Source organism: Chelonoidis abingdonii, chromosome 1 (genome assembly GCF_003597395.2).
Source record: "Chelonoidis abingdonii isolate Lonesome George chromosome 1, CheloAbing_2.0, whole genome shotgun sequence".
In the NCBI taxonomy this organism is placed as follows: domain Eukaryota; kingdom Metazoa; phylum Chordata; order Testudines; family Testudinidae; genus Chelonoidis; species Chelonoidis abingdonii.
Window position 1 is genome coordinate 19,161,072 of NC_133769.1, and position 27,440 is coordinate 19,188,511.

The 27,440-nt window shown below is 42.6% G+C and overlaps 1 protein-coding gene across 8 annotated transcripts in view; it reads left to right on the plus strand.

The window, feature by feature from the left end:
• Positions 1–27,440, plus strand: part of LOC116837266 (semaphorin-3D) — a 207,321-nt gene that overhangs the window by 147,875 nt on the left and 32,006 nt on the right. For all 8 annotated transcript variants that reach the window (XM_075064377.1, XM_075064398.1, XM_075064410.1 and 5 more), the window contains 5 exons: positions 2,553–2,667; positions 3,065–3,134; positions 5,600–5,744; positions 21,200–21,422; positions 26,706–26,794. In XM_075064377.1, coding sequence (XP_074920478.1) covers positions 2,553–2,667; positions 3,065–3,134; positions 5,600–5,744; positions 21,200–21,422; positions 26,706–26,794 — 642 coding nt within the window. The remainder of the gene's footprint in view (positions 1–2,552; positions 2,668–3,064; positions 3,135–5,599; positions 5,745–21,199; positions 21,423–26,705; positions 26,795–27,440) is intronic.

Consider the following 27,440-nt stretch of genomic DNA (forward strand, 5'->3'; position numbering starts at 1 on the left):
TTCAAGCAACACCCCCATATTTACTTTTTCTTTTTCAGCTCAGTCTCCTCTAAAAAACTATCAGAGCTGAAAAGCAAAAAAACTGCATCGTTCAGGTGTGATTGAAAAGAGCTGTAGAGCTGAGTGTTCATTGGAGATACCAATGTTTTTAAAAAGCAATCATTCCTCCATGTTTCCACTGTACCTTACTCTTGGTATCTCATTGCCTCTTTCACCCAGAGGTGCCTGGAAGGATAGGAGCTGCCGCTGGAGGACAGAGGATGTTATGAGTGGAATGGATTTTCCATTTGTAATTAGAAATTTTCACTCTGTGGTTACTTTATAGAGCACTTGAGGATGGTCCAGGTAGAGCTGGCAGGTCACAAGATGCTGACTTTCCTCCTTGTTTCAATATGTAAAATAAAATATTATTGGCAATGTGTAACATAGGTTCAGCTGCTTGCTGAGGCACCCGTCAAAGTACTTAAGCATATGCTTAACTTTAGGAACTGAATGGGACTGCTAATGTGTTTAACATTAAGTTGGTGTTTAAGAGCTTTGCCTGATCGGACTTGAGGACTGTGAACCACATTTATAGAATTTCTGGTCTGCAGTTGCAGCAGAATGTCTCTAGATTCTTCTCTCATCCTTTCAGACATTCCCCTGTTTCCCCAGCATCACTCCAAATCCCAGGAAGACATTTAGAAACTACTTGTAGTCTTTTGAAAATGTGCAGCATCAACTAGTGAGCTAATAAGGGTACTCTGGTGGAAAAGATAGATGTAATTTAGGTGAACAGAATGGCCAGATGCATGAAAAGCTCGGAGCTATTTGCTGTTTAGGTATGTTTGGTTGCTTGTCCCAGAATGCTCAGCTGTTGCACCTCCAAACAGAACACACATGTACAGAGCATACTTTACTAGTCACGTAAGGCTGCTAATTTTGACACCTGTTTAATAAATCTGTTGGCTAGATGCAAACCTGTGGGCTGTGAAGGTCTTCAGAAAAATAAGCAGAGAAGTGACAGTTCTTGTAAGAACTTTGATTCAAAAGGCAATAATTACAAAAAAATTTAGAAACTGAGCTAAAAATATTTAAAAGGAACAAATACAGAAAAGAAGAGAAGTCAACAGTTAGTCAGCTGAAAATGCATTACTGGAGAAAAGCAACTCCTTGCAAAGTGAACTTTGACATTTAAGACCATGCTCTTGGATGTCTGTAATAGTTATCATCCAGTCACTAAGTGTTTACAGTCGACTCCTTACAAATTTAAAACTTTATTCCAGAATCAACTCCTTTTTTTCATTTTTTGACAACTCATGAGTACATTGTGTTAAGCGTATTAATATTTCAGAAACAGTTTTGGTCATGGTATCCCATTTGTTTTATACTTAATATATTAGACAATTCCCAAACCTTTGAGCATTGTTTGTTAGCGCAATAAGCGTAGCTCAGGGGAAATTATCTAGAATGGAATTTAGGGGACTACTTCACCAAGAACTTAGGAAATAGTAATTTGATCAAATTTTGCCCTCCCACAAACCTTGCTGTGAACTGTGTACACATAACAAATAGAGTATGTATGTTTGTAGAACCATTGGTAGATACAGCAATTTGTCTTTGGGACCTCCGCCCAAATGGTCTGCACCATTATTCTGTATGTAAAAAAATTCCTAGAGAACCATTGATTCCAGAATGACTGTCTCTTGACAAGAAGAGACTCCTGGGAGAGGTGTGGCTTTGGGCATTTCAGCTGTGGTGTTGTTCAAAGAAACTTCACAAACAGATTTTTGTATAACGGGGGAAAATGTATTCTTTTACTTTCTTTGTACTGAAAAGTGCCTAGTTTGACCAAATAAACTATAAAAAGGGCAAGGGCAGCTCTAGGTATTTTGCCACCCCAAGCGCGGCAGGCAGGCTGCCTTCAGCGGCTTGCCTGCAGGAGGTCCCCGGTCCCATGGATTCAGCGGCATGCCTGCGGGAGGTCTGCCAAAGCTGCGGGACCAGTGGACCTCCGTAGGCATGCTGCCAGAGGTAGCCTGCCTGCCGCCCTCACGGTGACTGGCAGAGCGCCTCCCGTGGCTTGCCGCCCCAGGCACGCGCTTGGCGTACTGGTGCCTGGAGCCGCCTCTGAAAAAGGGGGGTTTCAAAATGTTGGTTTTGTTCAAACTTTGAACAAAACCTTTTTTGTTTTTTAGTTTATTTGTTCAAACTGGGCTTTTGTCAGCACAAGGAGTAAAAGAATACAATCACAATTGGAATAATACCAAACCATTCAAATTTCAGCCCCAAAATTGAAAGTCCCAAGACTATGAGTAACTAAAAAGGAGATCACAGAGAAAACCACTCTGCAGTTTTAAATACAGCGGGTCTTCCTGCACTTGCGATCTTAAGCATTTCTTGTGAGATGTATGTTTGTGTTAAACATTTCCCATTAATCCCTTTTCTACTTTAAATGTAGAAAGGGTGGACTAGAAATACGCCCTTTAAAACACTGCTCAGAAGAGGATCAGCAGATATTTTAGAGGCTTATGTAAAATTCTCATTAAGCAAAACTTTATTTTTTAAATTAGAATGATATGGGAGGTCAACGGAGCCTAATAAACAAATGGACAACTTTCCTGAAAGCAAGACTGGTGTGCTCGATACCTGGCCCTGAGGGGGCAGACACATACTTTGATGAGCTACGTAAGTTGAACTGAGCTTTACTGTTTTGTTCTGTAATCTGTTCTGTTTTTTGGATTTTCTGAAGCTCAGGGCAGTGTTTTGATCTCACTCCCACCAGTTTTATACTCTGGGCAACTCCGTTAACTTTACTCCTGGTATACAGCTGGTGTAAATGTGATCAGAATTATGGCCTGTTATTTTCACTTGGCTTTTCCCATTTGGGGAGAAGTTCAGCTGATTCCAGGTGGAATACAGCAGATGGCAGAAATCAAAACTTCAGCACAATTCACAGGATAGAAAATTCAAAATCAAACAAATGTAAGGATTAATGTTATGTTTACAAAGCTCCAAATGATAGGGTGGTAAATATGAAAATGTTTATAGGCTGTCTAATAAAAAGAAACTTTTTCCATTACAGAAGATATATTCTTACTTTCCACAAGAGATGAGAGAAACCCTCTAGTATATGGAGTCTTCACTACTACAAGGTATGTATAGGGCTACATTTGCCCCTGGAATTCAATCCTGAAGGCCTCACTCAGGCAAAAACCTCTTGAAGTCAAAGGGAGCTTGCCAGAATAAGACCTGCAGGACTGACCTCTGTTTCCCCAGGCCAGTATTTTCCAAAATGTGTGCCTAAAGTTATGCTTCATAGTCCATCTAAATACATGCCTGGTTTAAAAAAGAGTCGGTTGAGAAACAGGTGAATTTTTCACAAAAATCTTCAAGATGTTAAATTTCAAAATTAAATATATATATATATTAGCTTTACAGAGTACCCAACAGCTCCTATTGAAATAAATTCATTCTCTGCTGCCAGACCCTGATTATCTTATGAGATCAAACAATATCACATGTCAAGGTGATACAGCTGTAGGTCACTTTTCGCAATAAAGCACTTTAGAGTAACACATCAGCATAATGGGTGGGGATGATAATAAGAAAATACCCCCTCGCCTCACAGGAGGAGAGTTAGGTTGGAAGATTAATTAATGTTGGTGTAGTACTCAGATATTATAGTGATGAACATCACAGAACATCCAATGAGGAAATTAATAATTCTGTTTTCAGAGCATGGTTTGAATAGTGTGCAGTAAATGGGGTCACACATTGAACAATAAGGTTACAACCAAATATTGAATAACTGTTGATTAAGTGAGCACTCTGCATCCTGTGAACTGAATGAGGCAGAAGTCCTGTGGATAAAATAGTGTATGATCAGAGACAGCATCATAATATATACACACAAGGGGGTAAGTTAAGTTTGCACTGGCAATTTTACTTCCGGCAATTGGAGAAATTGGAGAGGGTCCAGAGAAGAGCAACAAGAATGATTAAAGGTCTTGAGAACATGACCTAAGAAGGAAGGCTGAAAGAACTGGGTTTATTTAGTTTGGAAAAGAGAAGACTGAGAGGGGACATGATAGCAGTTTTCAGGTATCTAAAAGGGTGTCATCAGGAGGAGGGAGAAAACTTGTTCACCTTAGCCTCTAATGATAGAACAAGAAGCAATGGGCTTAAACTGCAGCAAGAGAGATTTAGATTAGACATTAGGAAAAAGTTCCTAACTGTCAGGGTAGTTAAACACTGGAATAAATTGCATAGGGAGGTTGTGGAATCTCCATCTCTGGAGATATTTAAGAGTAGGTTAGATAAATGTCTATCAGGGATGGTCTAGACAGTATTTGGTCCTGTCATGAGGGCAGGGGACTGAACTCGATGACCTCTCGAGGTCCCTTCCAGTCCTAGAGTCTATGAATCTATGAATCCTAACTTTTGAGTATTTGACTCTCCATCTTAATAATGTTCAATGTAGTTTTTGTGTGTAATGTAATCTACCTGCTGCAGATGAAATGAAATGTAGTCATTCTAGATATAATTTCTGTATCAGTTTGTAGTAGTCTTTATTATTGATTTGTATTACAGTAGCACATAAATGCCCTGACCAAGATTAGAGTGCCTTTGGGCTAGATGCAGAGCATTCACATAGTAAGTGAGTCCTCGTCCTGAAGAGTTGATAATCTAAATAGACCAACCAAAGGGGGAGGTGTCAAGGCAGGAGAGTGACACAGAGAAATGACTTGACTTGTCTCAGGTCACACAGCTGATTAGTGGCAGAACCAGGAGTAGAACTCAGGTCCCGAGGTCTCAGTGCAGAGTGCAAAGAATGAAAGACACTGTAAATGTCAACTATAGGAACAGTATGAATTAATACAATATTGATAGGATCCATGCCATATGCAACAAAGCCTCCTGGAACCTTCATACAATTCAGTAAACAAACTGACAACAATTGAATTGAATTACAAGATCTTGCCCTAAAAGGTTACATAGCCACTGAAGCTATACAGAAGTGAATGGATGTCCATTTTGTCACACAAAGTGTAAGATTAACACGTTTGCCTACGGTTTGGTTTTGGTTAGATAATTCAGCCGTCTTTGTTAGAAAAGCCACACAACTATTTATTTATTTATTTTTGGTTTACAATGCTCCTACCACATGCCTCTCTAATACTCTGGTTGTCCGAACAAGAATTAAAATACAGAATGTCAAATACAAACTGAACGTAATGGGCTGTCCTTCAATCTCTAAAATTCACACTCCAAAGTCCTAATCATAATAAGGAATAAGAGGTTTCTGGATCCCTTCACCTACCAGGATAAAAGATGTTTTTTTCAGGATGGCCAAAAGGTTAACAAATCAAGTCTCCAGCAGACCAAAGTTTTAAACTTTAATTCACAGTTATATTAAGTATGAGTTTTCAGGCCAAAGCAGTAATCTATACCGTATATAATTAGCACCACCCTCAGTTATAATAATTCTCAGGTATAGGACTTGATCCAAAGTCCATCAAAAACAGGGGAAGTCTTTTAACTGTCTTCAGTGGACTTTGGATCAGGCCTACACTGAAGATTTTAAAATGTGCTTATAAACATGGTTCATTTCTTTCAGCTCTGTATTCAAGGGCTCTGCGGTTTGTGTATACAGCATGGCTGATATGAGAGCTGTTTTCAATGGCCCTTACGCTCACAAAGAAAGTGTGGATCATCGATGGGTACAATATGAAGGACGTATCCCATACCCCCGGCCTGGTACAGTAAGTGTCTCTTTAATTATATACTTCTATTTTTACTCAATGACCATTATCCCATATTTTATTTTTCTGAATGTGTAACTTGTATTTTCCTTTCAGGATGTTTTAAATTATCCTCTCAACCTTCCCTCATGTTGACAGCTCAGACTTCTACCTACCCCTTTTTATATATAACTCTTCCGTTTCTCTGAGATAACATTGTGCCCAGACTGTCTATTTCCTGATTGTCTCTCCCATTCTGGGCTCCTCCTGGCTATATTTCCATGTGTAGGTGGAGATCCTCTCTGAGACATCAACACTTCATAAATAGCAGAGTACTTTTCTCTGATGACTATTAGGTGGTGGTGATACATTTTGTTTAAATCTTGTGTTTCTGTGGTTTGCTATATCTTACACTCTTTCGTTTTGATAAAATCTGTTCCCTTAGCTGTGACCATTGATTTTGACTCTGTCATTAATATAAGTTGTTTTAAAGTAACATAAGTAATTAGATATCATAAATTTTAAGATATTCTGGTGAAAAACTGATTGATGGGAGGAAAAAGTAAAGCTTAAATCAGGAAATACTTCTCTGTAGTAACCCACTAGACACTGAGGGGAAAAAAAGGTGGAAAATTGAAGGGAAAAAAACACCCTTTTTAAATTTCAAAATTTATAATTTTTAATGAATATTTCAAATATTGAAAAAAGGTTGACCTACTCTCTAGTTGATCAAAAAAGGATAATTTTTATGACAAATTTCCCCCATTTAAAAATAAAATAAAATATTGAATTGGAAAAATTTGGACCAGCCTAACCTTGGGTAGATAAGAATGCCAGTTCCACATTGGGGATGAGAGGAGAGCAATGGAAGACCTGTGTAGATGGAGACATATAAATATAGACTGGATGGAGCACTAGAATAGAAGTTCTCAAACTTCTTTGTAGAGTAGTCCACATCTTAATAGAGATTGTCTTACGGGCCTTTTCCCTTCCTATCCATGATCCTACACAATCACACATTGCTGTGAGAAACTCGAGTAAAGCTGGGACCTATTTTATGACCTGAGGTTGCCTCTGTCTTGGACAGTAATTCACTATCTAATTTTTGCTCTTTCTTTCAGTCTGTCTCTCACTCCTGTGTGTTCTTGTCATCCCCCATTTCTCCTTTATCCCCCCCCACCCACTTCTTTTCTCAGCTATCTGCAGTCACCAATAGTAATTAGACATCTGTGATCAATACTAGCACATTTTAAGCTGCTTGTCTGTCCAACCCTGGAAGGACTAATCCCATGCCCAGAGTCTCTTTCAGGCTCATGCTGCCGGGCACAGTTTATTAATTCAAACACAAACTCACAGAGTAACACAAAGCAATACTATTCCTCTGATCAGCACAGGCTGCAGAGGTCCCAAGGCCTTTCCCTTTACTCTTCTATCTCCTGTTCCTGGCCCAGCCACAGAAACCTACTTCCTTTCTACAGCTCCCCTTCCAACTGAACTGTCTCAGCCTTTTGTAGGGAACACCCAACCCCTGCCTCATAAGGGGCAGGCCTCCTGGTTCATAACAGCGCAGCCCACCCTGTTACACACATGCAAACAGGTAGGTGTTTTGATCCAGATTTTCAATTGAGTACTTTAATTTAGAATGCCACTGCAGTTTGTGATTGCCCAATCTGAAATACCTATCCTAGGGCCTGAGTGGAATACGTGGGAGGTGTGATTCAGAAATCAGGCACTACGTATCTCTAGCTGCCATCCAGAATTTGAGGTACCCAAAAGTAGAAGCCACATTTGACAATTTGGGCTATAACTAATCAACACTTGGACTCACAGCTTATTACTAAAAAATGCAGATGCAGTTACTCATAGGCATAAAACAGTGCCCACAAAAACAGAAACTGTCACAGGTCTGTGTAATTGGAATTACTCTTCTGAAATACCTGCCATGCCCAAGAAAGATGAATAAGCTGAAACTTCTGCCCTGATAGAAGGATAATTTTTCTGTGTATTAGCCATCATATGCCTGAACTGAGATTCACAAGGAAGGAAGTGTGCGTGTCAGTGATCCTGTCAGCACTGATCTGTAGCTCTGTTTTGGATGTCCACATCTGAAAGACATTTAAAGGTTGCAGGATTTAAAGATAAACTGATACTTTCCATAACCCTTCCCGTAAGTCTGCAGCTACTTCCTTTAAGCACCTGATAACAGCTATGAGAGAATAGTTCCATAAAAAGTTAGGGTCAAATACTAAGGGCCTCCTTACTCAATCTTCTGTCAGTAGATGTCAGTAAGAGTTTTCCTGAGCCAGGGTTGAGTAGGGAAAGTGCTCTCAAAGTGGTTACAATAATGTACTTTAATTATACAGTCATACATGTTTACATTATATCTATTTATATTTAGTATTTTTAATACTGGAATCTTTTGTCTTTACTGAGATGGAACAATCCCAGATCTGAACATCTCTTAAATTTGGGGATTTAGTATTTAGTATCCCAGTCAGGATAAATTGCTCGTTAGTTATCTGCCACAGCTGCAGTTCCTGTTTGGGCATTGGGTGAAAGTACAATAGCCATTCGGCTCAAACAACCCCTGAGGGCAGTATGAGAGCAAAAACGTATAGTCCTCAACTCTTTTTTCATTGGTTCTGGGCAGTGTGCTTCAGATAAGACACAGATATCAACATTCAGACTTTTCAACAGCTTGACGAGAGCAGCTTAGCTGTTTTGGAAAAAGTTTGAACATTCCAGGCACTAATTTTACATATTCCGTCAACACTCAGGATACAGGCATAGCCCTTTCACAAGTTTTCATTGGGCATTTTTTCCTCAGTGACAGAGTAACTCTTGGCCATTTCAGCTCCATATTAAGTGGTAGGACACAGTCAGGAATGAGGATATTTGTAGCCAAACCCAGCAAATGGATCTTCATCAGCACAAGTTCAATTTTGTCAGCTTTTCTGGTATGTACATAATAGGAGGAACACCAACAAATTACAAAGCCTGTTTACCAAGGAATGCTGCCGCTCAGCACATAGTCACCAAAAGATTTGGTGGTGCAGTGAGATGGCCAATGATGGACATAGACTGAACATTCAGCCAGATTGTCCTAAGGACCTAGCTAGAGATTGATCCCAGTGGTGCTTGATCTGCAAAGAGACTGCATCCCTTTTGGAGGTGCCTTGATGATAATGATGACCTGAATCAGGATCCAATTTAAAATTAAGTGACAAGGCCCCCATCTTGTAACAGGCTAAACCAAAAGCCTGGATATGAATAGTCTTTAACTTTGGGAGAGAGGAGCCAGAATCCAGATCTGAAAGAGGAACCTCTCTTTGTGTTGTACTGCCACATAAGGTCCTGGGCAGATTTGCATCCCCTCTGATCAAGGGAGCACAGTGCTAATACCAAGACCCTCCACCATGTAGTACAGAACCCAAAAGAGGGGACGAGATGTAATTGGAGCCATGGTTCCTCCCTGCCCATATGCCAGCCAGTAAAGCTAGCTAGGCATGTCGGGGGATAGGAGGTAAGGTATGCTGCATGATTTAAGTGTGTTACTTTTTGAGTGCTCCTTGGATGCTGGAGTCACTACCCCTCAAGGTCAAATGTCACCTGTGGTCCCTCTAGCATGGGGTAGCTTAATACTGCTCAGGGCTATGCAAAATAGATACAAATTTGCCCTAAATAAATTAGTATTTGGAAAATGGAAAGATCTGCATAAGTGCCATTAGGGTGTCCAGAACTCTTCCTGGATTCATTATATTTCTTATGTTATATGTTATGAGTTGCTTAAAAATGAATACACTGTGAAATGTATTCCCTTTGATGTTGGGCTTCCAGAGATGCATTGGCTTCCTTTAAGCATTTATACAGAAGCTGTAGACTGTTACCCTAATTTAACATTCTACTCAACTAACGTTATCTCCTAAGTAAATAAAGCTGCTCACTATATATGCTGTGACCACGCTGATATTGAAATTTTGACAAAATGTTTCCTGTGGCAATTTATGTTAGCGATAAATTCCCAGCATGACCATGATATCATGACTCCACAATGCTAAACTGTATAGAAGCAGCAGGATCCCTTGTTTGCTTCAGTTTCTTTCTTGCATTATTTGCCTGCCCTCTGGTATTAGTTTAGGAACCACTGATACACCGAACTCCTAGGCTTGGTCATGTGTGATGCCTCTTTTGGCCATGACTGTCCCAGTGGTGTTAATTGGAACCTCCAGGAAATAATGGAAATTAAACAAAGGCGAAATAATTGAAATACAGTATGCTGGAATTTGGGAGCTGATGAAAGGGGACAAATCAAAATAACAGCCGGCAGATCTGAAATTGAGGTCCATTTGAAAGGCAAGCGTACTTCATTCTGATTTTCTTTTGCGTCTTAAAAATTGAGATTGAATAACTTCTATTGTCACAAGAAAACACTACCCAGGAAGCTACTGTTAACATTAGAAGAAGACCAGGACTAAATCTCCAAAAACTCTGATTAAAATGTATTCTGAAGGTTTTCACATTTATAATCAGTTCTGATGTCAGGTAGAAGGCAAATAGCAGGAATTTGATTAAATTAGGGGGAAAATTAATCTGTCTACTGTTATGGCTATAAGCACTAGTATCTAAGCACCTCACAAACCTGGGTTTCTGGATTCTTTGTTTTTCAGAGTATTATATTTTTTTGAAAAACTGTAAAATGATTAAAACTAATATGAGCTTCTCAGATGTGATCTCTTCCTTACTCTGGGTCTCTCTCACTTTTCCGTAGAGCTCCTCACCATAACATCTAACACTGATCAAATTTCACCTCTTTTATCCCCTCAATGCAGCTGCAGGTAGTGGGGGTGCTGTACATCTCATTCTAACTAGACTGAACCCTAAGGGAAGCATTCTTCAAAGCCAACACTCTCCGCCAAAAACTCCCACTAGCCTGCTCTCTGGTTGGCTTTCCTGCTGTAATAAACATGTATATAAAACATGGAGGTTACACAGGTGTCACTTATTATTTGTAGGCTAATCTCTTTGTTGCTCCTGATCTTTATAGGTTGGAATGCATTCCTCACTTCTCCAATTCAGCTCTCCTTTGATCTCCACACTGTAATTGGGCTACTGATTAAGTGAAACATTTCACTTATGTTGTTTTCCTGAAGAAACCTCCTCCACCTCCTTACTAATATGTTTTCCCTGATATGAATCATCTTTGAGTTAACAGCAGATTTTCTGAACTCAGTGAATCTGAGTTGCCTTTTGCACTTGCAAAGCTTTACAGAGAGCTCTACAGTGCCACTTGCAAAGTCAGGGTCACTTAGTGGATCCTTCTTATTCCAGTCCACCTAAAAACAATTCTCTCAAATTTATTCCTTAATATCCACAATTCCAGTGCATTAACAGGAAAAATGATACAGCATGTTTGAGGCAGGCAGTGGAACCTTGAAAAGAGGAGTAGCTGATTCCAAACACCACCTGAACTAACATTTTTTTTTTTCCTTTTGGGTCAGTCTAGGACCAGACACCAGCTAGGGGAATCTGAGCCTTTTACAAAATATTTCTCTTTCTTAAAGAAAATGGTTGGTCCTTGACCACCGTGCTGTTTTGCTGCTCCCCGTGTGTGTCTAGCCAGTAGGCCTGCATGACATGTCAACAAAGTTAGTGCAAAATTCTGCTTTCTAAATCTCCCTATGGATCCTGCCTGCATATTTTGTGCTGTCTCTATACACAGAGATACACTGATGGTGTTGGCAGGCAGGATAGAATACCAAATGCAGAATAAGTGCTGGAACTTCACACACTGCCTATCAGACACAGACTTTTGGGTAATGTTTTTTTTAAAGATCCTAAATGGCTTAGGAGCCTGAGTCCCATTTTTCAAAAGAGACTTAGGCCTTAGGAGCTCAAATCCCATTGGCATTCAATGCAACTTAGGTTCCTAAATTCTGATGTCATTTTTAAAAATGAGATTTAGGTGTTTTTGGAACTGTTACACTTTGTCCTTAGGTTGAAACATGCATAGAGCCACATTTTATTTTTTAAAAAATTGATGTAAAATGTCAACATCAATGCAGTGTTAAAGATGCATTCTTAAAGTCAAGAGATGTCAGGAAATGCAAACATTAGGGGTCTATACTTAAAAAATAAATAAACTGATCATAAAGTTAGGCTCCCAAATAATTGTCTTGATTTTCAAAGTGCTAAGAATCCCGCAACTCTTACAGACCTTATTAAGAGCTACAAAGTGCTCAGGATTTTGATAAATCATATATTTAGGGGCCTAACTTTTGGCATCCACTTTTGAAAATGTCAGCAAAGCTTTCCACATAATGTTAACTCAGCAGCACTGCACATCTTTGCATTTTGTGAGGTTTACTCAGACACACATACTACATTAAACTACATATTTTACCAGACAAGCAAAAAAGAGAAAATCTTACATCTATGTACTGCAACCAAATTAACCTTCATTAACATACAGTTGAAAAAGTTTTGCCTTAATTTACCATCTTCTGACTTTATTTGGATTTTATTAGTGCAAATGTGCTTTAGCTTAGTCTCTATGAGAAAATTTTAAAAAGCATCTTTGCAGATCATCTGTTCTGGTGTCTTTTCCCCATCATCTTTGTGGAGCTTCTGAGGTTTCATCTCCTCCCGTAGTAGAGTGGACAATTTGATCTAGAATTGCACATAATAATAATACATCTAAGTGATCTACAAAAGAGGTAAATATCATTGTCCTCATTTTACAGATGCAGAAACTGAGATACAAAGAGACTTGCCTGAAGTCACACAGCAGGCTAATGTTAGAGCTAGGAGTAGAACCCTAAGATCTTGAGTCCAAGCACAGTGTGCTACACCACCTCCCTAACCAATAGGCACCTCCTAATTCTTAGCTATAGCTGTGTAAATTAGGAGTAACTCCAACAATTTTGGTGGCGCTGCTACAGCATTTATGTTAGGGTAACTAGGATAATAACTGGACCCAAAGCAAATAGGGTCTGATCAAACTCTCATTGAAATCAATGGAAAGACTCCCATTGACTTTAATGGGAGTTGAATCAATCCCTTAATGTTTTGTGAATCAGATTTTACACAGTAGCTGAACATGTGTGCACAATATGTGTGGTTTTTTTAAAAACATTTAACTTATGTGTTTATGCAGTTATCTTTCATAAATGCAAAGACCTAACAAATCTTGCAAGAGTGATTTACACTCTGGATATGGTCTTTGTAGGCTTCCACCCACAGCTAAACTAATCCTCCCATGACAGATGTTAGTCACCTCACTTAATGCACTATTGGAAGGCGCTCAGATACTATGCTGATGAGGGTATTATAAGAACCTACATAGAGTAGAATTCAAGTCCTCACATGCAGCATTCCTGATGTTTCAGTCCTGTGCCCTCTAATGTGAATGTAGAACTGCCACTGACTTCAGTGGGAGATGTGTGGCTGTATCTGAGACACCGTCTGGTCCTTCCGGATGTACAGGAATGTCTCTATGGAATGGGTGCAGATCACCCCTCTCAATTTCACTTGTGACATATGCCAGGATGTGACCTCAGCTTTCAAGAGGTGAAAAGCTACCTCACTCACTCTGCTACCTACCCTCTAACATCATGTGTCTTGCTGATTAGTATGAAAGGAAGCCCAAGCCTACATAGATTGTCCTTTAAGATGGATGGAGCTGTTTGGTGACTTGCCAAAGGGCAAAGTCCTGTTGGTGCCAGAGAATCATTTTTCATTCCCTTCTCCAGTACCCCATGCCACTGCCAGAGATGCCTATTGACACAGCTAGCTTTGCCAAGCACAACAGAGTTGCACCTGTCCAGCTGTTCTTAATGGACAGGCTGTTTTAGGACATGAACCAAAGCCCACTGAAGTCATAGTAGACCGCACTCCAGCCAACTACTCTGTGCAAGTGTCCATAGTGGCCCATTGAAATTAGTGGGCAGGGATCTGCTGACATTACACACTGCAGAATTCAGGCCTTTGAAAGTAATATAATTATTTCAGTTCCAGATTGGTAGACATTTTGCTCTTAATCCCACAGATGTTAGCAAGTGATGTCACCTCTCCTGCATCTCATGTTCTTTCACATAGACATTTCTACAAGATGTTTAAAAGTCTCGCATTTTAGCTCTCAGAACATCTATCACATCTTCCAGTCTCTCATGCTAACTTCGATTTTCAAAGTGGTATTCAGAAACAAAGTGGCTGGGATTCATTTGTGAATGGAGGAGCCATACAAAAAGCACTAGAAGATGTGGATTGTGCCATATAAAGTATACCATATTTAGCTAGTGATAATGCAAATCACAGAAAGATATACAAAGGAGAGAAAGATAAATTCCATCAGTGGGGAGCTATTGACCATCTGGAACCCGGGGAATCTGGCCTGATTCTACTCTCACTTATGCTGATCCCAGCTCCAGTGAAGAAAATAAAAAGAGTCCGGTGGCACCTTAAAGACTAACTGATTTATTTGGGCATAAGCTTTCGTGGGTAAAATATCCACTTCTTCAGATGCATGGACCTGAAGAAGTGGATTTTTACCCACGAAAGCTTATGCCCAAAAAAATCTGTTAGTCTTTAAGGTGCCACTGGACTCCTAGTTGTTTTTGTGGATACAGACTAACACGGCTACCACTTGTACCAGTGAAGAAAATGAAAATATTTTCATTCGGTTCGGTGGGCTTTGCCTCAACCCCTAAATGGATAACTACACCATTGTAATCAGTTACTGTGTTCCCAGAACAGTTTAAGTTGGAGGAGGATTAAATTTGGATAGTTCAGAGGGATGGGGATAAAGAGAAATTTCCCTAACTGCTGCCCTGAATATGTACTGTTTAGCTATGGCTTGGTTTGTTTACAGCTATTGTTCTATCTACTCTTTTTCTGCTGTCACTATAGATCTATTTGAATTTCTCTGGAAATGGAAAGGGTTTTGACTAGACTTTGAATGGATTTTTAGATTTGTCACACACGCTCTGTTTTTCTTTGTTACATAATATCAAAGCAAATTATTCTGACAGAAATTCCCTATATTAAAATAACATCATTTTCTTCACAAATGAATCTGACTAGAGCCAGTCTCCAAGGAATAACCTTGTAATGGCTTTCGTTCATGAAAGGACATCAGACAACGGAACGTGGGAGATCTTGCTCAGAAAACCAGGGGATAAAGACCTTATTTAAATGCTGGCAAAATGCCACTAGGAATAACTCACAGCAAATGAAAATATATTTCCAAAGGAGACTTTTACAGTATCCAGTTGACATATCTCCTTGTCTTTCTTTGCTTGTGCCAAAGTCTCCAGAGATGCCCAGTGAATAACTATCACAGGGCAGTAATGCAAGAGCAACTGTATTTTCCAGTTGAGTCTTTAATTTTTAGCCACAGCGGTACATCAAATTGTAGGTTGACACTAAATGATAGGACACTGGGTACATGATGATGTAGAGTGCAATTCTGCCTTTCACTGATGTAACACCTCAAGAATCTAGCATAAAACTTTCAAAACCTCCTTACTAATTTAGGTGTAATCAAAAGTGACATAAGGACAGTGCGAGTTAGGTGACTAAATATCTTAAAATCTGAGCCGTAGTAGGCACTAAGCTGCAATGACTTTCAATAAGACTTAGGCTCCTAACTGCCTAAAAGCCAGGTTTTAAAAGTATTTAGAAAGAAAAATTGCAGCTATGCCTAATTCTCGTTGAGTTCCTAATATTTGTTTCTTTAGGCATCTAAATCACTTTGGAAAAATGGGATTTGGGCTGCTAGGTCATTTAGGTGCTTTTGAAAATTTTACCCTTGGTCAAAAACTACTCTTTTCCTAACTAGTTTCTTTCTTAGGAGACTTACGCAGGTAAAACTCCCTTTACTTGCAGAGAATAGTTACTAGCTGTGTTTACCACAAGTCAAACTTGAAACTAATTTATCTTTTTGGCTGGACTGGACTGTACAGATTAAATGTAGATATGAATATAGAATCCACTTAAAGGACAAATGTCTCCAACCTGATTTACACAGCTGGTCTCTGCTCCGATCAGACCCACCAATAGCAATTCCAGGCCCCAAGGGAGAACAGTCAATGGGCCTCCATGAATGCACAAGCTGCGCCCGTGCAGATGTGGTCCACCTGACATTTGGGCGGTGTTGCACCTGTGCTGGCTGGTGCCCAGAGAGCTGCCAGCTGCGCTGCTGGGCTCACTCTTCCGGCAGGGCCAGGCCTTCTACATGCCCGCCCAGTAGGGTTGGCAACTGTGGGGAGGAATAGCTCAGTGGTTTGAGCATTGGCCTGCTAAACCCAGGGTTGTGAGCTCAATCCTTGAGGGGGCCATTTAGGGATCTGGGGCAAAAATCTGTCTGGGGATTGGTCCTGCCTTGTGCAGGGGGTTGGACTAGATGATCTCCTGAGGTCCCTTCTAACCCTGACATCCTATTATTCTAACTGCACAAACCCAAAGACCCTTGCCCCACCCCTTGCTTGAGGCCATGCCCCTGCCCTGCTCACTCTCTCCCATCCTCATTCACTTTCACCAGGCTGGGGCAGGGGGTGCAGGTTCTCTGCAGGAGTTTGTTTGCAGGAGGGGTTGAGGAGTGCAGGCTCTGGGAGCAAGTTTGGGTGTGGGCTCTAGGCTAAGGCAGGGGGTTGGCACTTACCTCGGGTGGCTCCCAAAAGTGACTGGCATGTGGCTGTGGCTCCTAGGTGGGGGGCTCAGGGAGTCTCTGTGCATTGCTGCCCACAGGAAACACCCCCACAGCTCGCAGTGGCCGCAGTTCCCAGCCAATGGGAGCTGTGGAGTCTGCGTTGTGCGGGGACAGCACACAGAGACCCCTTGCCCACCGGAGGGCGTTCTGGCCACTTCCAGGGGCAACACAGAGTGAAGGAGAGCAGGAAGCCTGCCTTAGCTCCACTTTGCTGCCAGTGGCCGGGGCCCCCTGGGCCCTTTACAATCACCTGGGCCCCTGAGCAATTGCCCTTTCTTTCCCCTGCCCCCCGTCAGCAGGCCTGGTTCCGATCTTGTGGTTTCACTGCTGCGCATATATAGAACTATCCCTGATATCAATGCAAGTTCATGGCACGTATACAGAGCACTGTCTCAGAGTGCAGATCTGGTACTGATCTTCCGGAAGAAATTTCTTTCTTGTAGCTGTCTAGTTATCAAGAGGGGTCTCAATAATCATTTGCCAGAAAGTCTCTACTTTATCTGCAAAATAAGTCTGATTGTTACCTATGTGCTAGTAATGCACACAAACCATGAAGAGAAGGACAGGCACAGTCCTTGGTATAGTATTCACCGTACATAGTATGAATGTTTTAAATAATGCCAAACCCTTATGTAATGTAGCAACTTCTAACCGCTGAGTCCTTAATAGGCACCAGAGAGTTAGGCTATCTGTCAAATTGCACATTTGGTATTTGAAAAATGTGTGTTGTGAGATGAGTTCTATTTAGTGTTGCTAGGCGTCCAGTTTTTGACTGGAACACCTGTTCAAAAAGGGACCCTCGTGCATCCGGTTAGCACCACTGACCAAGCCACTAAAAGTCAGGTTGGCAGCTCAGTGGGGCTAAGGCAGGATGCCTGGCTCCATGTGGCTACCGGAAACGGCTGGCATGTCTGTCTCCTAGTTGTAGGGGCGGCCATGGAGGCTCCGTGCGCTGCCCCCGCCTTGAGTGCCAGCTCCACAGCTCCCATTGGCTGGGAACCACAGCCAATGGAAGCTGCGGGAGCGATGCTTGTGGGCGCGGGCAGCAGGCAGATCCCCCTGGCCTCTCTGCCTAGGAGACAGACATACCAGCCACTTCCGGGAGCTGCCTGAGGTAAGCACCGGCGGGCTGGAGCCCGCACCCCAAACCCCCTCCCATACCCCAACCCGTTCCATGCCCCAGCCCTGAGCCCCCTCCCTCACCCAAACTCCCTCCTGAAGCCCAGACCCCTCATCCACTCCCGCACCCCACCCCCTTATCTCAGCCCTGAGCCACTCCCTCACCCAAACTCCCTCCTGAAGACCACACCCTGCACCCACTTCCACACCGCACCCCCTGCCTCAGCCTTGAGCCCCCTACAACAACCAAACTCCCTCCCAGATCCCATACTAAATGCCCCTTTTCACACCCCACCCCTCTACCCCAGCCCAGAGCCCCCTCCTGCACCCTAAACCCCTCATCCCCAGAGCCCACCCCCCAGTCAGAGCCCTCATCTCCTCCTGCACACCAACACTCTGCCCCAACCCGGTGAAAGTGAGTGAGGGTGGGACAGAGTGAGAGAAAGAGGGAAGTGGGGATGTAGTGACAGGGAGAGGGGTTTCAGAGAAAGGATAGAGGCAGGGCCTCAGGGCCAGGGGTGGGGCAAGGGTATTATGTTTTGTGGGATTAGAAAGTTGACAACCCTGTTTGCTTAAATCAGCTGCAGGGGATGGTTGCAAATCATCTCATCACAAGCCTTAATTTTTCCCTAGTGCACTATGCACAGACTCCTTTGTCAGACATCCCTTCTCACAAAGCGTGTTGTGGCTCCATCTGGCAGGAAGCACAGGGATTATTTTTATCATTTTTATCTCATGTATAGTAAGCAGCTATAATCACTTTAAAGGCCTTCATCAGTCAGAATGTTGTGCCTAGTTCTGGTGTTCATGCTATAAAAAAGGATACTGAAAAACTGGAGAAGGTTCAGAGAAGAGCTACAGGAATGATTTGGGGTCTGGAAAACCTGATTTATGACAAGAGACACAAGGATCTCAACCTGATTACGTTATACAAGGGAAAACTAAAAGGTGGCTTGATCACAGTCTGCAACTCCCTACACAGGACAAAAATAGTAGAAGAGAGCTGTATAACAGACAAAGTCAAACAAGGGGAGTATGATTAAACAGTTCTGCTTCTGTAATGTAGAGAGTGATGTTTTAGCGGATGTAACTTTTGAGTAGATTCCCATTAGGAAATGTGCCAGGGAACAGGCCACTAAAGAGTGACTGCTTCCCTGTTCAGCTCCACTGCACCAGTGCAGTGCTACAGAACCCCAACACTGGTGAGAGACTGTTGGGTCTCTGTGGTCTCTTGAGATAATCTTCTGAAATACTTCTGTTTACACTTCTCCCACTTCAGTTTTGGATCTTTTCTGGCTCCTTTTACCCCTCTCTGTGATGTGTAGATCAGGGTATCCTGTGGCCCTAAACAGTTAAGCAACGGCACTAAGGTGACCAGACAGCAAGTGTGAAAAATCGGGACGGAGTGGGGGGTAATAGGATCCTATATAAGAAAAAGACCCAAAAATCTGGACCGGCCCTATAAATTCGGGACATCTGGTCACCCTAAACGGCACAGACAGTGATGAAAAGAAGCATGTCTTGTATTTGTATCCAGGCAATTCAGATTTAAGAAGCTGGGGACTTTCCATTGAGAACCACCAGAGAGCACTGTAGGCTAACTGTTGAAAAACACACACCAATAGAAGTAAAATGGATAGACAATATAATAGGTCTTTCTTTTCTCCCTCTATTCCATACCCAGTTTACTTGTCTGACTCCTTGTTAAGCAATCTGAAGTAATGGGCCTCCGGCTCTTCCATGGTTGAGTGTCTCTGTCAGGAAGTTCTCCTGATATTCAGCAGACGCTTTCCATGACTGCACAAATAGCAAACAAAGTCTTGCTTCCATATTAATAATGTGAAGTTCTGTGCTGAGCACCCTGAATTCCTACTGATGCTCAGGACTGAGGCCTGATTAAGAAAAGACACCTGGGACCTCTACTTTAAACACTGAAAATAGTTACAAAAATCTTGAACATCAGAAATTTGTGGGAGGTAACGATAGCTGGAATAGTCACACAGACTGTTAGAAGAGGGCACAGACACAGGGCCGGTACAACCATTTAGGTGACCTAGGCGGTCACTTAGGGCACTAGCATTTGGAGGGGGCCATGTTCTTCAGCAGCGACCGCGGCGGACGGATCTTTGGCCGCCCCAGTCGCCGCCAGCATTTAGGCAGAGGGAGCTGGGGCAGGGAGCGTGAGGAGGGCAGCCTGCAGCAAGTAAGGGCAGGGGCAGCATGCAGGGGAACTCCCTGCCCCAGCTCACCCCTGCCCCGCCTCCTCCCCAAGCACGCCGTGGCTGCTTCACTTCTCCTGCCTCCCAGGCTCGCAGCGCCAATCAGCTTAGGCGCCGCAAGTCTGAGAGACGGGAGAAGTGAAGCAGCGACGGCGTGCTCGGGGTGAAGGCGGAGCAGGCGTGAGCTGGGGTGGGGGGGTGCCTCAGGGCGGAGGCGCAGGGGGGGGTGCAAGGTGGACGTTTTGCCTAGGGCACGAAACATCCTTGCACCAGCCGTGCACAGATAGGCTCTTTAATTGTGGTTTTCATACCTATTTACTGATATATGTTAAGTCCCAAAGGTAACTTTTTAAAATGTTTCATTAACAGACTTTTTTTCTTGAATGGAGGAAAATAGAATCTGAGTGCTTGAATTTCTATAGCCCCTATTTGAGTTTCATAGAGTGCCTGCTAGACAAAGCCTTCCTACTAACACTGCCTGCCAATCCTTACTATCCCCATCTGGCAACTGACCTGCACTCCCACTGACATCAGTGGAAGGTCTGCCTGAGGAAGGGCTGCTGGATTGGCCAGGTGAATAAGTGACACCAGAAACTGCATCTCCTTTGTGAAAGAGCGTGATAGTGCGAGGATCTGAATTTTTTATTACTGAGGAGAAGTGGCAAGGGTCTAGTGGAAACAAATGATAAAGTTTCAGAGAGTTTTAGAAGCTAAAGGAAAATCAGTGGAGCAGAGAAAAACAGAAATGAGGATAAAAGGGACATGAAAAATGAAAAGAGGAGAGGGAAGTGGAAAAACAAGGGGGAAAGTGGCAAGCTGAAGAACCCAATGCAGAGAATTCTTGGATGGTCTTTTTGAACAGCCCAGTGTGCTTCCACGCATTGGTGACTAGAAAATTTGAAACACCACGAGCTATTCCAATTCTAGGCCAAATTACTTTCCCTCTGGATGAACTCTTGGGTTTACAATATACACACAAAAGCCAAGGTTTAAAGACAATGTTTGTCTAAAGTTACACTCCTAATTCCGTATTTAGGCATGTAAACAAGTGGTTTGTTTTTCAATAGGGCTTAGCACCCAGCAGCTCCCACTGACTTCAGTGGACTCTGTGTAGCACCCTTAGGGTGGCCAGATAGCAAGTGTGAAAAATCGGGACAGGGGCTGGGGGGCAATAGGTGCCTATATAAGAAAAAGTCCCAAATATCAGGACTCTCCCTATAAAATCGGGACATATGGTCACCCTAAGCACCCTATATGTTAAATGCTGTTTCCAAGTGAGTGAGACAATTTTTTCCATTATACTAAACATTCATTTATCTCCCTGCACTGTTTGTGAATAAGTTTTCCTAACACAGAAATGAACACTTCAAAGTAATCAATATTTTTTCTTTATGTTCTTTTTTTTATCTTCTTTTTCCCTTCCTTGTGTTCAGTGCCCGAGCAAAACTTATGACCCGTTGATTAAATCTACCAGAGATTTTCCAGATGATGTCATTAGTTTTATAAAACGCCATCCATTGATGTACAAGTCAGTTTACCCGGTGACTGGAGGACCTGTATTTACTAGAATCAATGTGGACTACAGGCTGACGCAGATTGTGGTGGATCATGTCATGGCAGAAGATGGGCAGTATGATGTTATATTCCTAGGCACAGGTAAATTAAAGAGCTCTTGTAGTTCTTCAAGGGCAATGCCGTAGGAAAGCTAAATAGGTTAAAGAAGATCATTTGGGGTCCTAATCTACCAAAATTTTTTCCATTTACTAAAATGGTAACATTATTCCCATTTTACAGATGGGGAAACTGAGGCACGGAGCAGTGAAGTGACTTGCCCAAGATTACCCAGCAGGCCAGTGGCAGAGCCAAAAATAGAAGCCAGGTTTCCTAAGTCACACTCCAGTAGGCCACACTGCCTCCCCTTTACCACATAGATGAATTTTGCAGCATGCCCTGAAGTTCAGCAAATTTGGACTATTTGAGACAAAACTGGAAGGGAGCGAATTTCAGAGCCATCGATTTCTCAGGTGCAGGACTTAAGTCTCCAGGGCTTTCAACTCAGCCTTTCTCATAAGTGCTAATTTTGATAGCAAACAGGATGTCATGAAGTGTCTTCTAGCATCCATACAGTTCAGGCCAATGAGTGAAGAGTGAGATGGACTGGGATTTTAGCATGAGGAAGAACTTCAGGGTGACTTGGTCTCACAGCACAGTTAGCTGTCCTGGAACAAGCACTGCCCCAATCTTGGAGGACCTTTATTGCTTTGCCTCTTTGAATGAAGTCTTTCTGACAGCAGTGAAAGGAGGAAAGTAATCATGCACTTTCAAATACTGTGAAACCCCTACAATTCAGGTATAAAATATACATCTGAAGCATACACACGACACACACACATAATCATTCATATGTTACACATGCTGAAAAGTTATGAAAAAATTAAACATACATTCAGAAAAGGGAAATTTGCTGCTTAACACACGGAATATTGTTTTGGCATGTTCTAGAATTTGCATTCAGTTTTGTGCTATCCTGTACTGCAGTAGGTTATCATACAAAATGATATTTTGTATGATACTTATATTAGATCAATAACCTCCTGTTGGTTTAGGTATTGATAGATAGCACTGACATCTAATTCTTCAGTGTTAATTCTTCTTTAGATATTTAGAGGTGGCTAGGTACCATGTAGTCACTAGGTGGTGCTCCATAATTTGAATAGAAAGAAAATTATCAACGCCAGCACCTTTTAGTTAAAAAGTGAGCTCTTTTTTTCCCCAGAAGTACATGATTGTATTTCAATTTTATATTTTAAATCTGTCCTGTGAATATTCAGGCTGAAAGATAATATTTCAAAGATTATATGATGAGTGCATAAAAATACACCAATTAACTCGGGAGGTTTTGGTCACCAGAAGATCAGGAGCTTAAATTATGGCCTGGTCTACACTACTCCTGTATACCGAATTTAGCAGCGTTAAACTGATTTAACCCTGCACCCATCCACACAACGAAGCCCTTTATATCAATATAAAGGGCTCTTAAAACCAATTTCTGTACTCCTGCCTGACGAGGGGAGTAGCGCTGAAATCGGTATTGCCATGTCAGATTAGAGTTAGTGTGGCCGCAATTTGACCGTATTGGCCTCCGGGAGCTATCCCACAGTGCACCATTATGAGCGCTCTGGAAAGCAATCTGAACTCGGATGCACTGGCCAGGTAGACAGGAAAAGCCCCGCGAACTTTTGAATTTCATTTCCTGCTTGCCCAGCGTGGAGCGCTGATCAGCACAGGTGGCAATGCAGTCCCAAATCCAAAAAGAGTTCCAGCATGGACCGTACGTGAGATACTGGATCTGATCGCTGTATGGGGTGACAAACCTGTTCTATCAGAGCTCCGCTTCCAGAATTAAGAAAGCAATAGCATTTTGAAAAAATCTCAGGCTACTGATAGACAGAGACCCAGCCAGGAGACTCAACAAAGTTCTGTGTGACAACCGTAACGGAAAGCCAAAGAATCAAATGGATGCTCATGGAGGGAGGGAGGGGGACTCAGAACTCGAGCTATCTCACAGTTTGCAGTCTCCAAAACATTGCATTCTTGGCTGAGCTCCAGTGCCTGAAGGGTCAAAAACATTTGCCAGTGGTTCAGGGAAATATGTCGTCAATTGTTACCGCCCTCCACCAAAGAACAAGGGAAAAAAATCATTTTCTTGCCTCTTGTCAATGTCACCCGTATGTCTACTGATACTGCTGGTAGATGAGTGCCTGCACCGCTAAACAGCGTCATCCCTCCCCTCCCCTCCCGTGCAGACGGTACGATACAGAAATGACTGAATAGCCGTCTCCGTCATCATCCTGTGAGTGCTCCTGCTGACCTTGGTGAGGTCGCCGGGGGCACCTGGGCCAAAAATGGAATGACTCCCTGGTATGGTCCCCTTCTTTAAGGCTTTGTGTCCTGTAGATTCAGTCCTGGCAGATATGGTGCATAGGGCTGGTAACCGTCCTCATCATAGCAGCTGGTAGTCTGAGCATCCTCTTCCCCCCGCCCCCTTTCATGTCTAATGGAGATTCTGGAGCTATCATAGACAGCGGGAGGCTGTGCTCCTCTCCCCGCCCCACCTTAATGAGTAATGGAGATGTCCCTGCCTTGGACTTCATAGCAGCTGGAGGTTGCTGCCCCCTTCAATTTTATTTCACTAAAAAGTCAATTGATTTCTATTCCGTACATTCTTTATTACCTCATCACACAAATGAGGCGATAACTGCACGGGTGCGCCAGGAGGGGTGTGGGAGGAGGGAAACAACGGGTGGGGTTGGTTGGCAGGGCACCCACCTAGAATGGCATGCAGTTCATTCATTTCTGTGGGATTCTGGGACTCTACCTGAGCATGCTGTGCTCTCTGGTTCTCTGAGAGACTTTGCCCCATTCTAGCAGGGCTAACTCTATTTTTAGGACAAAACATTAAAGAAGGGAAGACCCAGGGAGTCATTCCCATTTTTGTCTATGCGCCCCAGACCGATCTCAGCAGGCCAGCTAGGAGGCACCCATGACATCAAGCTAGACGGTACAATATGACTGGTAACCCATCATCGCCAATATATCCAAAGCAGAAGACGGGTGAATAGGGCCTGGTACCGTCTCTGCTACTTGGCAAAGGCAATGAAAATTGCTGCTGTGTAGACTGCAGTAACGCCGTCTGTCAGCAGCATCCAGTAACATATGGTGACAGCGAAAAAAGGCTAAACGGGCTCCATGGTTACCATGCTATGGCATCTGCCAGGGCAATCCAGAGAATAAGGGCGTGAAGTGATTGTCTGCCGTTGCTTTCACGGAGAAGGAATGAGTGATGACATTTACCCAGAATCACCCGTGACACTGTTTTGGCGCCATCATGCATTGTGATCTCAACCAGAATTCCAATGGGCGGGGAGACTGCGGGAAGTAAGGGATAGCTATGGATAGCTACCCACAATGGAACGCTCCGGAATCGACGCTAGCCTTAGTACATAGATGCACACCACCGAATTAATGTGCTTAGTGTGGCCATGTGCACTCGACTTTATACAATCTGTTTTAAAAAACCGGTTTATGTAAAATCGGAATAATCCCGTAGTGTAGACATACCCTGTGTTTGAATGTGTTCAGCCAACGCTGCTAGACAATTTAGAAAGGCTGCCTGTTATGTATAGTCATTCCAGCTGCAGCCTTTTGTATCTATGCAAGCCTAGATTAGAGTATGGACATTACTAACACAGAAGGCAGGTAGTGCATTTTGTAACTTCCACTTAAGGTGCTAGGGATGTCATCAGCTGTAGTCTCCTAATTTGCTTTAAAATGTATGTATTTGTTGTTTTAATACTACACATAATATTTAGTACTGAATGGACTTGATTCAGTCCTGCCTTGCTTCTTCCAGACATCCAGGCCATTTCCCTTCACCAGTCTGTGTGATTTGGGGGCAGAGTTGGCTAGCTCCCTTGCAATGCTGGGACTCCACCAACTGGAATGTACAGCACTGAGGAGTCCCAGGAGATGATCAAGCCTGATATCTTTAATAGGGATTTACAAATGTCAATTAATTTTATCATCCCTTTGAGGTAGGGAGGCATTGTAATTTCTGCTGAGGTCAGAAAACTGAGGCACAGAGTTTCTGAAAGCCACCCAGTGAGTCAATGACAGAGGGGGGGTTAGAACTCCACCATGCCTAACGCTCAGTCTAATACTCAGTTCACTAGACTTCCAACCTGCCTCCCTATGTGCACCGTATTCTGTCAGGAAAACATGCAACCCCCACACAGGGCTTTATGCAGCTCACGAGCCACCTGGTAGGGCCGAGTGGCATGTGAGTGTTGCGAAGGGCCTTGTTCAGGCAGACCTCTCAACTGGGCTTCATTTTCAAGGGCGTCATTCATTGCAATCCCAAATACGTAAATGCCATACAGCTTTGGTGTCCCTTCACTCTTATAGCTGGAATTTATTTACATCCGAAATACAGAATCTTGGAGCCAAGGAGATCCAGAGAGTCATTTACATTAAAATAAGGGTTTCCGTTGCAATTTAAATCTCTTGCATGAGTAACATTTCTGTATCCCTGACTTTGGGTCAGTGTCACATGACACGTCCCACATTTGGGCTTCAGCATGTGTGAGGACTCTACCCTTAATGCTTTGGGATCTTAAACAACTGTTTAGAGTAATTTTAAAAGCACTTCGATTCCATTTGAAGTCTGATCACACCACGCTGCACAGGTAGTCACTAAGACCCCCTGTTCAGCAAAGGACTTTAGGCTCTTTATAGTCCCTAAAACTGTTTAAATAGATATGTTCGTACAGAGAAAGAAGGATGATCCAGTAGCTAAGGCACTTGAGTGGGACTCCATAGACCTTGGTTCAATTCCTTGCTTTCCCCACAAATTTCTGTTGTGAGACTGGGCAAGTCTTATGCAGATATACCTATCTCAGAGAGCTAGAAGGGACCCTGAATCCAGCCCCCCTGCCTTCGCTAGCAGGACCAAGTACTAATTTTCCCCCAGATCCCTATGTGGCCCCCTCAAGGATTGAGCTCACAACCCTGGGTTTAGCAGGTCAATGCTCAAACCACTGAGCTATCTTGCTGTGCTTCAGTTCCCTGTTTGTAAAATGGGGCTAATAGCACTGTCTCTCAGAGTATTCTGAGGTTAAATACATTAAAAATTGTGAGTTATACAGACATTATAGTGATGGGGGCCATACAAGTACCTGGGATGGATAGATGTATTTAGAAAGCAAATTCCTGGCTACATTAAGCATGATTTGTTTTTTTATCTTCTTTCTAACTGAAGTTTAGCGCATTACTTAGAAAAAGAATGGGAAGGGGAGTCAATATGAAGTCAGTTAGAAACAGAACTGTACTTAAATACTGAAACACAAGCATTGCTTTGTATACTACATACCTTTGTTTCAGACACAGGAACGGTACTGAAAGTTGTGAGTATTACAAAGGAGAAGTGGACTATGGAGGAGGTAGTCCTGGAAGAACTGCAGATTTTCAAGGTAAGCTTTAATACCCACTGAGTGTTTGAACAGCATCAGAGAATAGTTTAGGGGAGTTTTAAGCCTTGTGGAATTCAACCTCTGAAGCAATTCATTTCTCAGAACTAGTGCTAGTTTCCAAACTTATTTTATTTTTAACATTGAGATCCTTTGGTTTTCCAAAGATGATTGAATCAAAAAGAACATCAGTTTTCAAGCTCCTAGGAAGTCTTTTATGTACAACACTGCTGCCAACTCACAGTTTTCTCAGCTGTCTCACCAACACTGCTTGATTTTTAGTGTTTTTCTTAAAGCCTCAGCTTCTGGAGTCCTACAATCCCTGTTATCACTTAAAAAATGTTTTCAGCCCTCATGGTTGTGGAGGAAACCTTGAAACACGAACAATCAAGGTTAAAAACAAAACAAACAAAAAACACAAGGCAAATGAACGAAATATCTGCGATTGTTTAAAGTCTAATAATTTTTAAATCAATCTCTTGATTTGTTTTGTTTTGGGGTGGGTTTATTCTGGAGCCTGATTCAAGGTTTTTGTGTGCTTGGGGTTGGCAATGCTGGTAGAATGTCAGAGAGAGTCAGGCCAGCTCCAGTGAGTTGCCTATAAATGGTATATATCCTGGGCCAAATTCTACTCTCTCTTACACTGAGA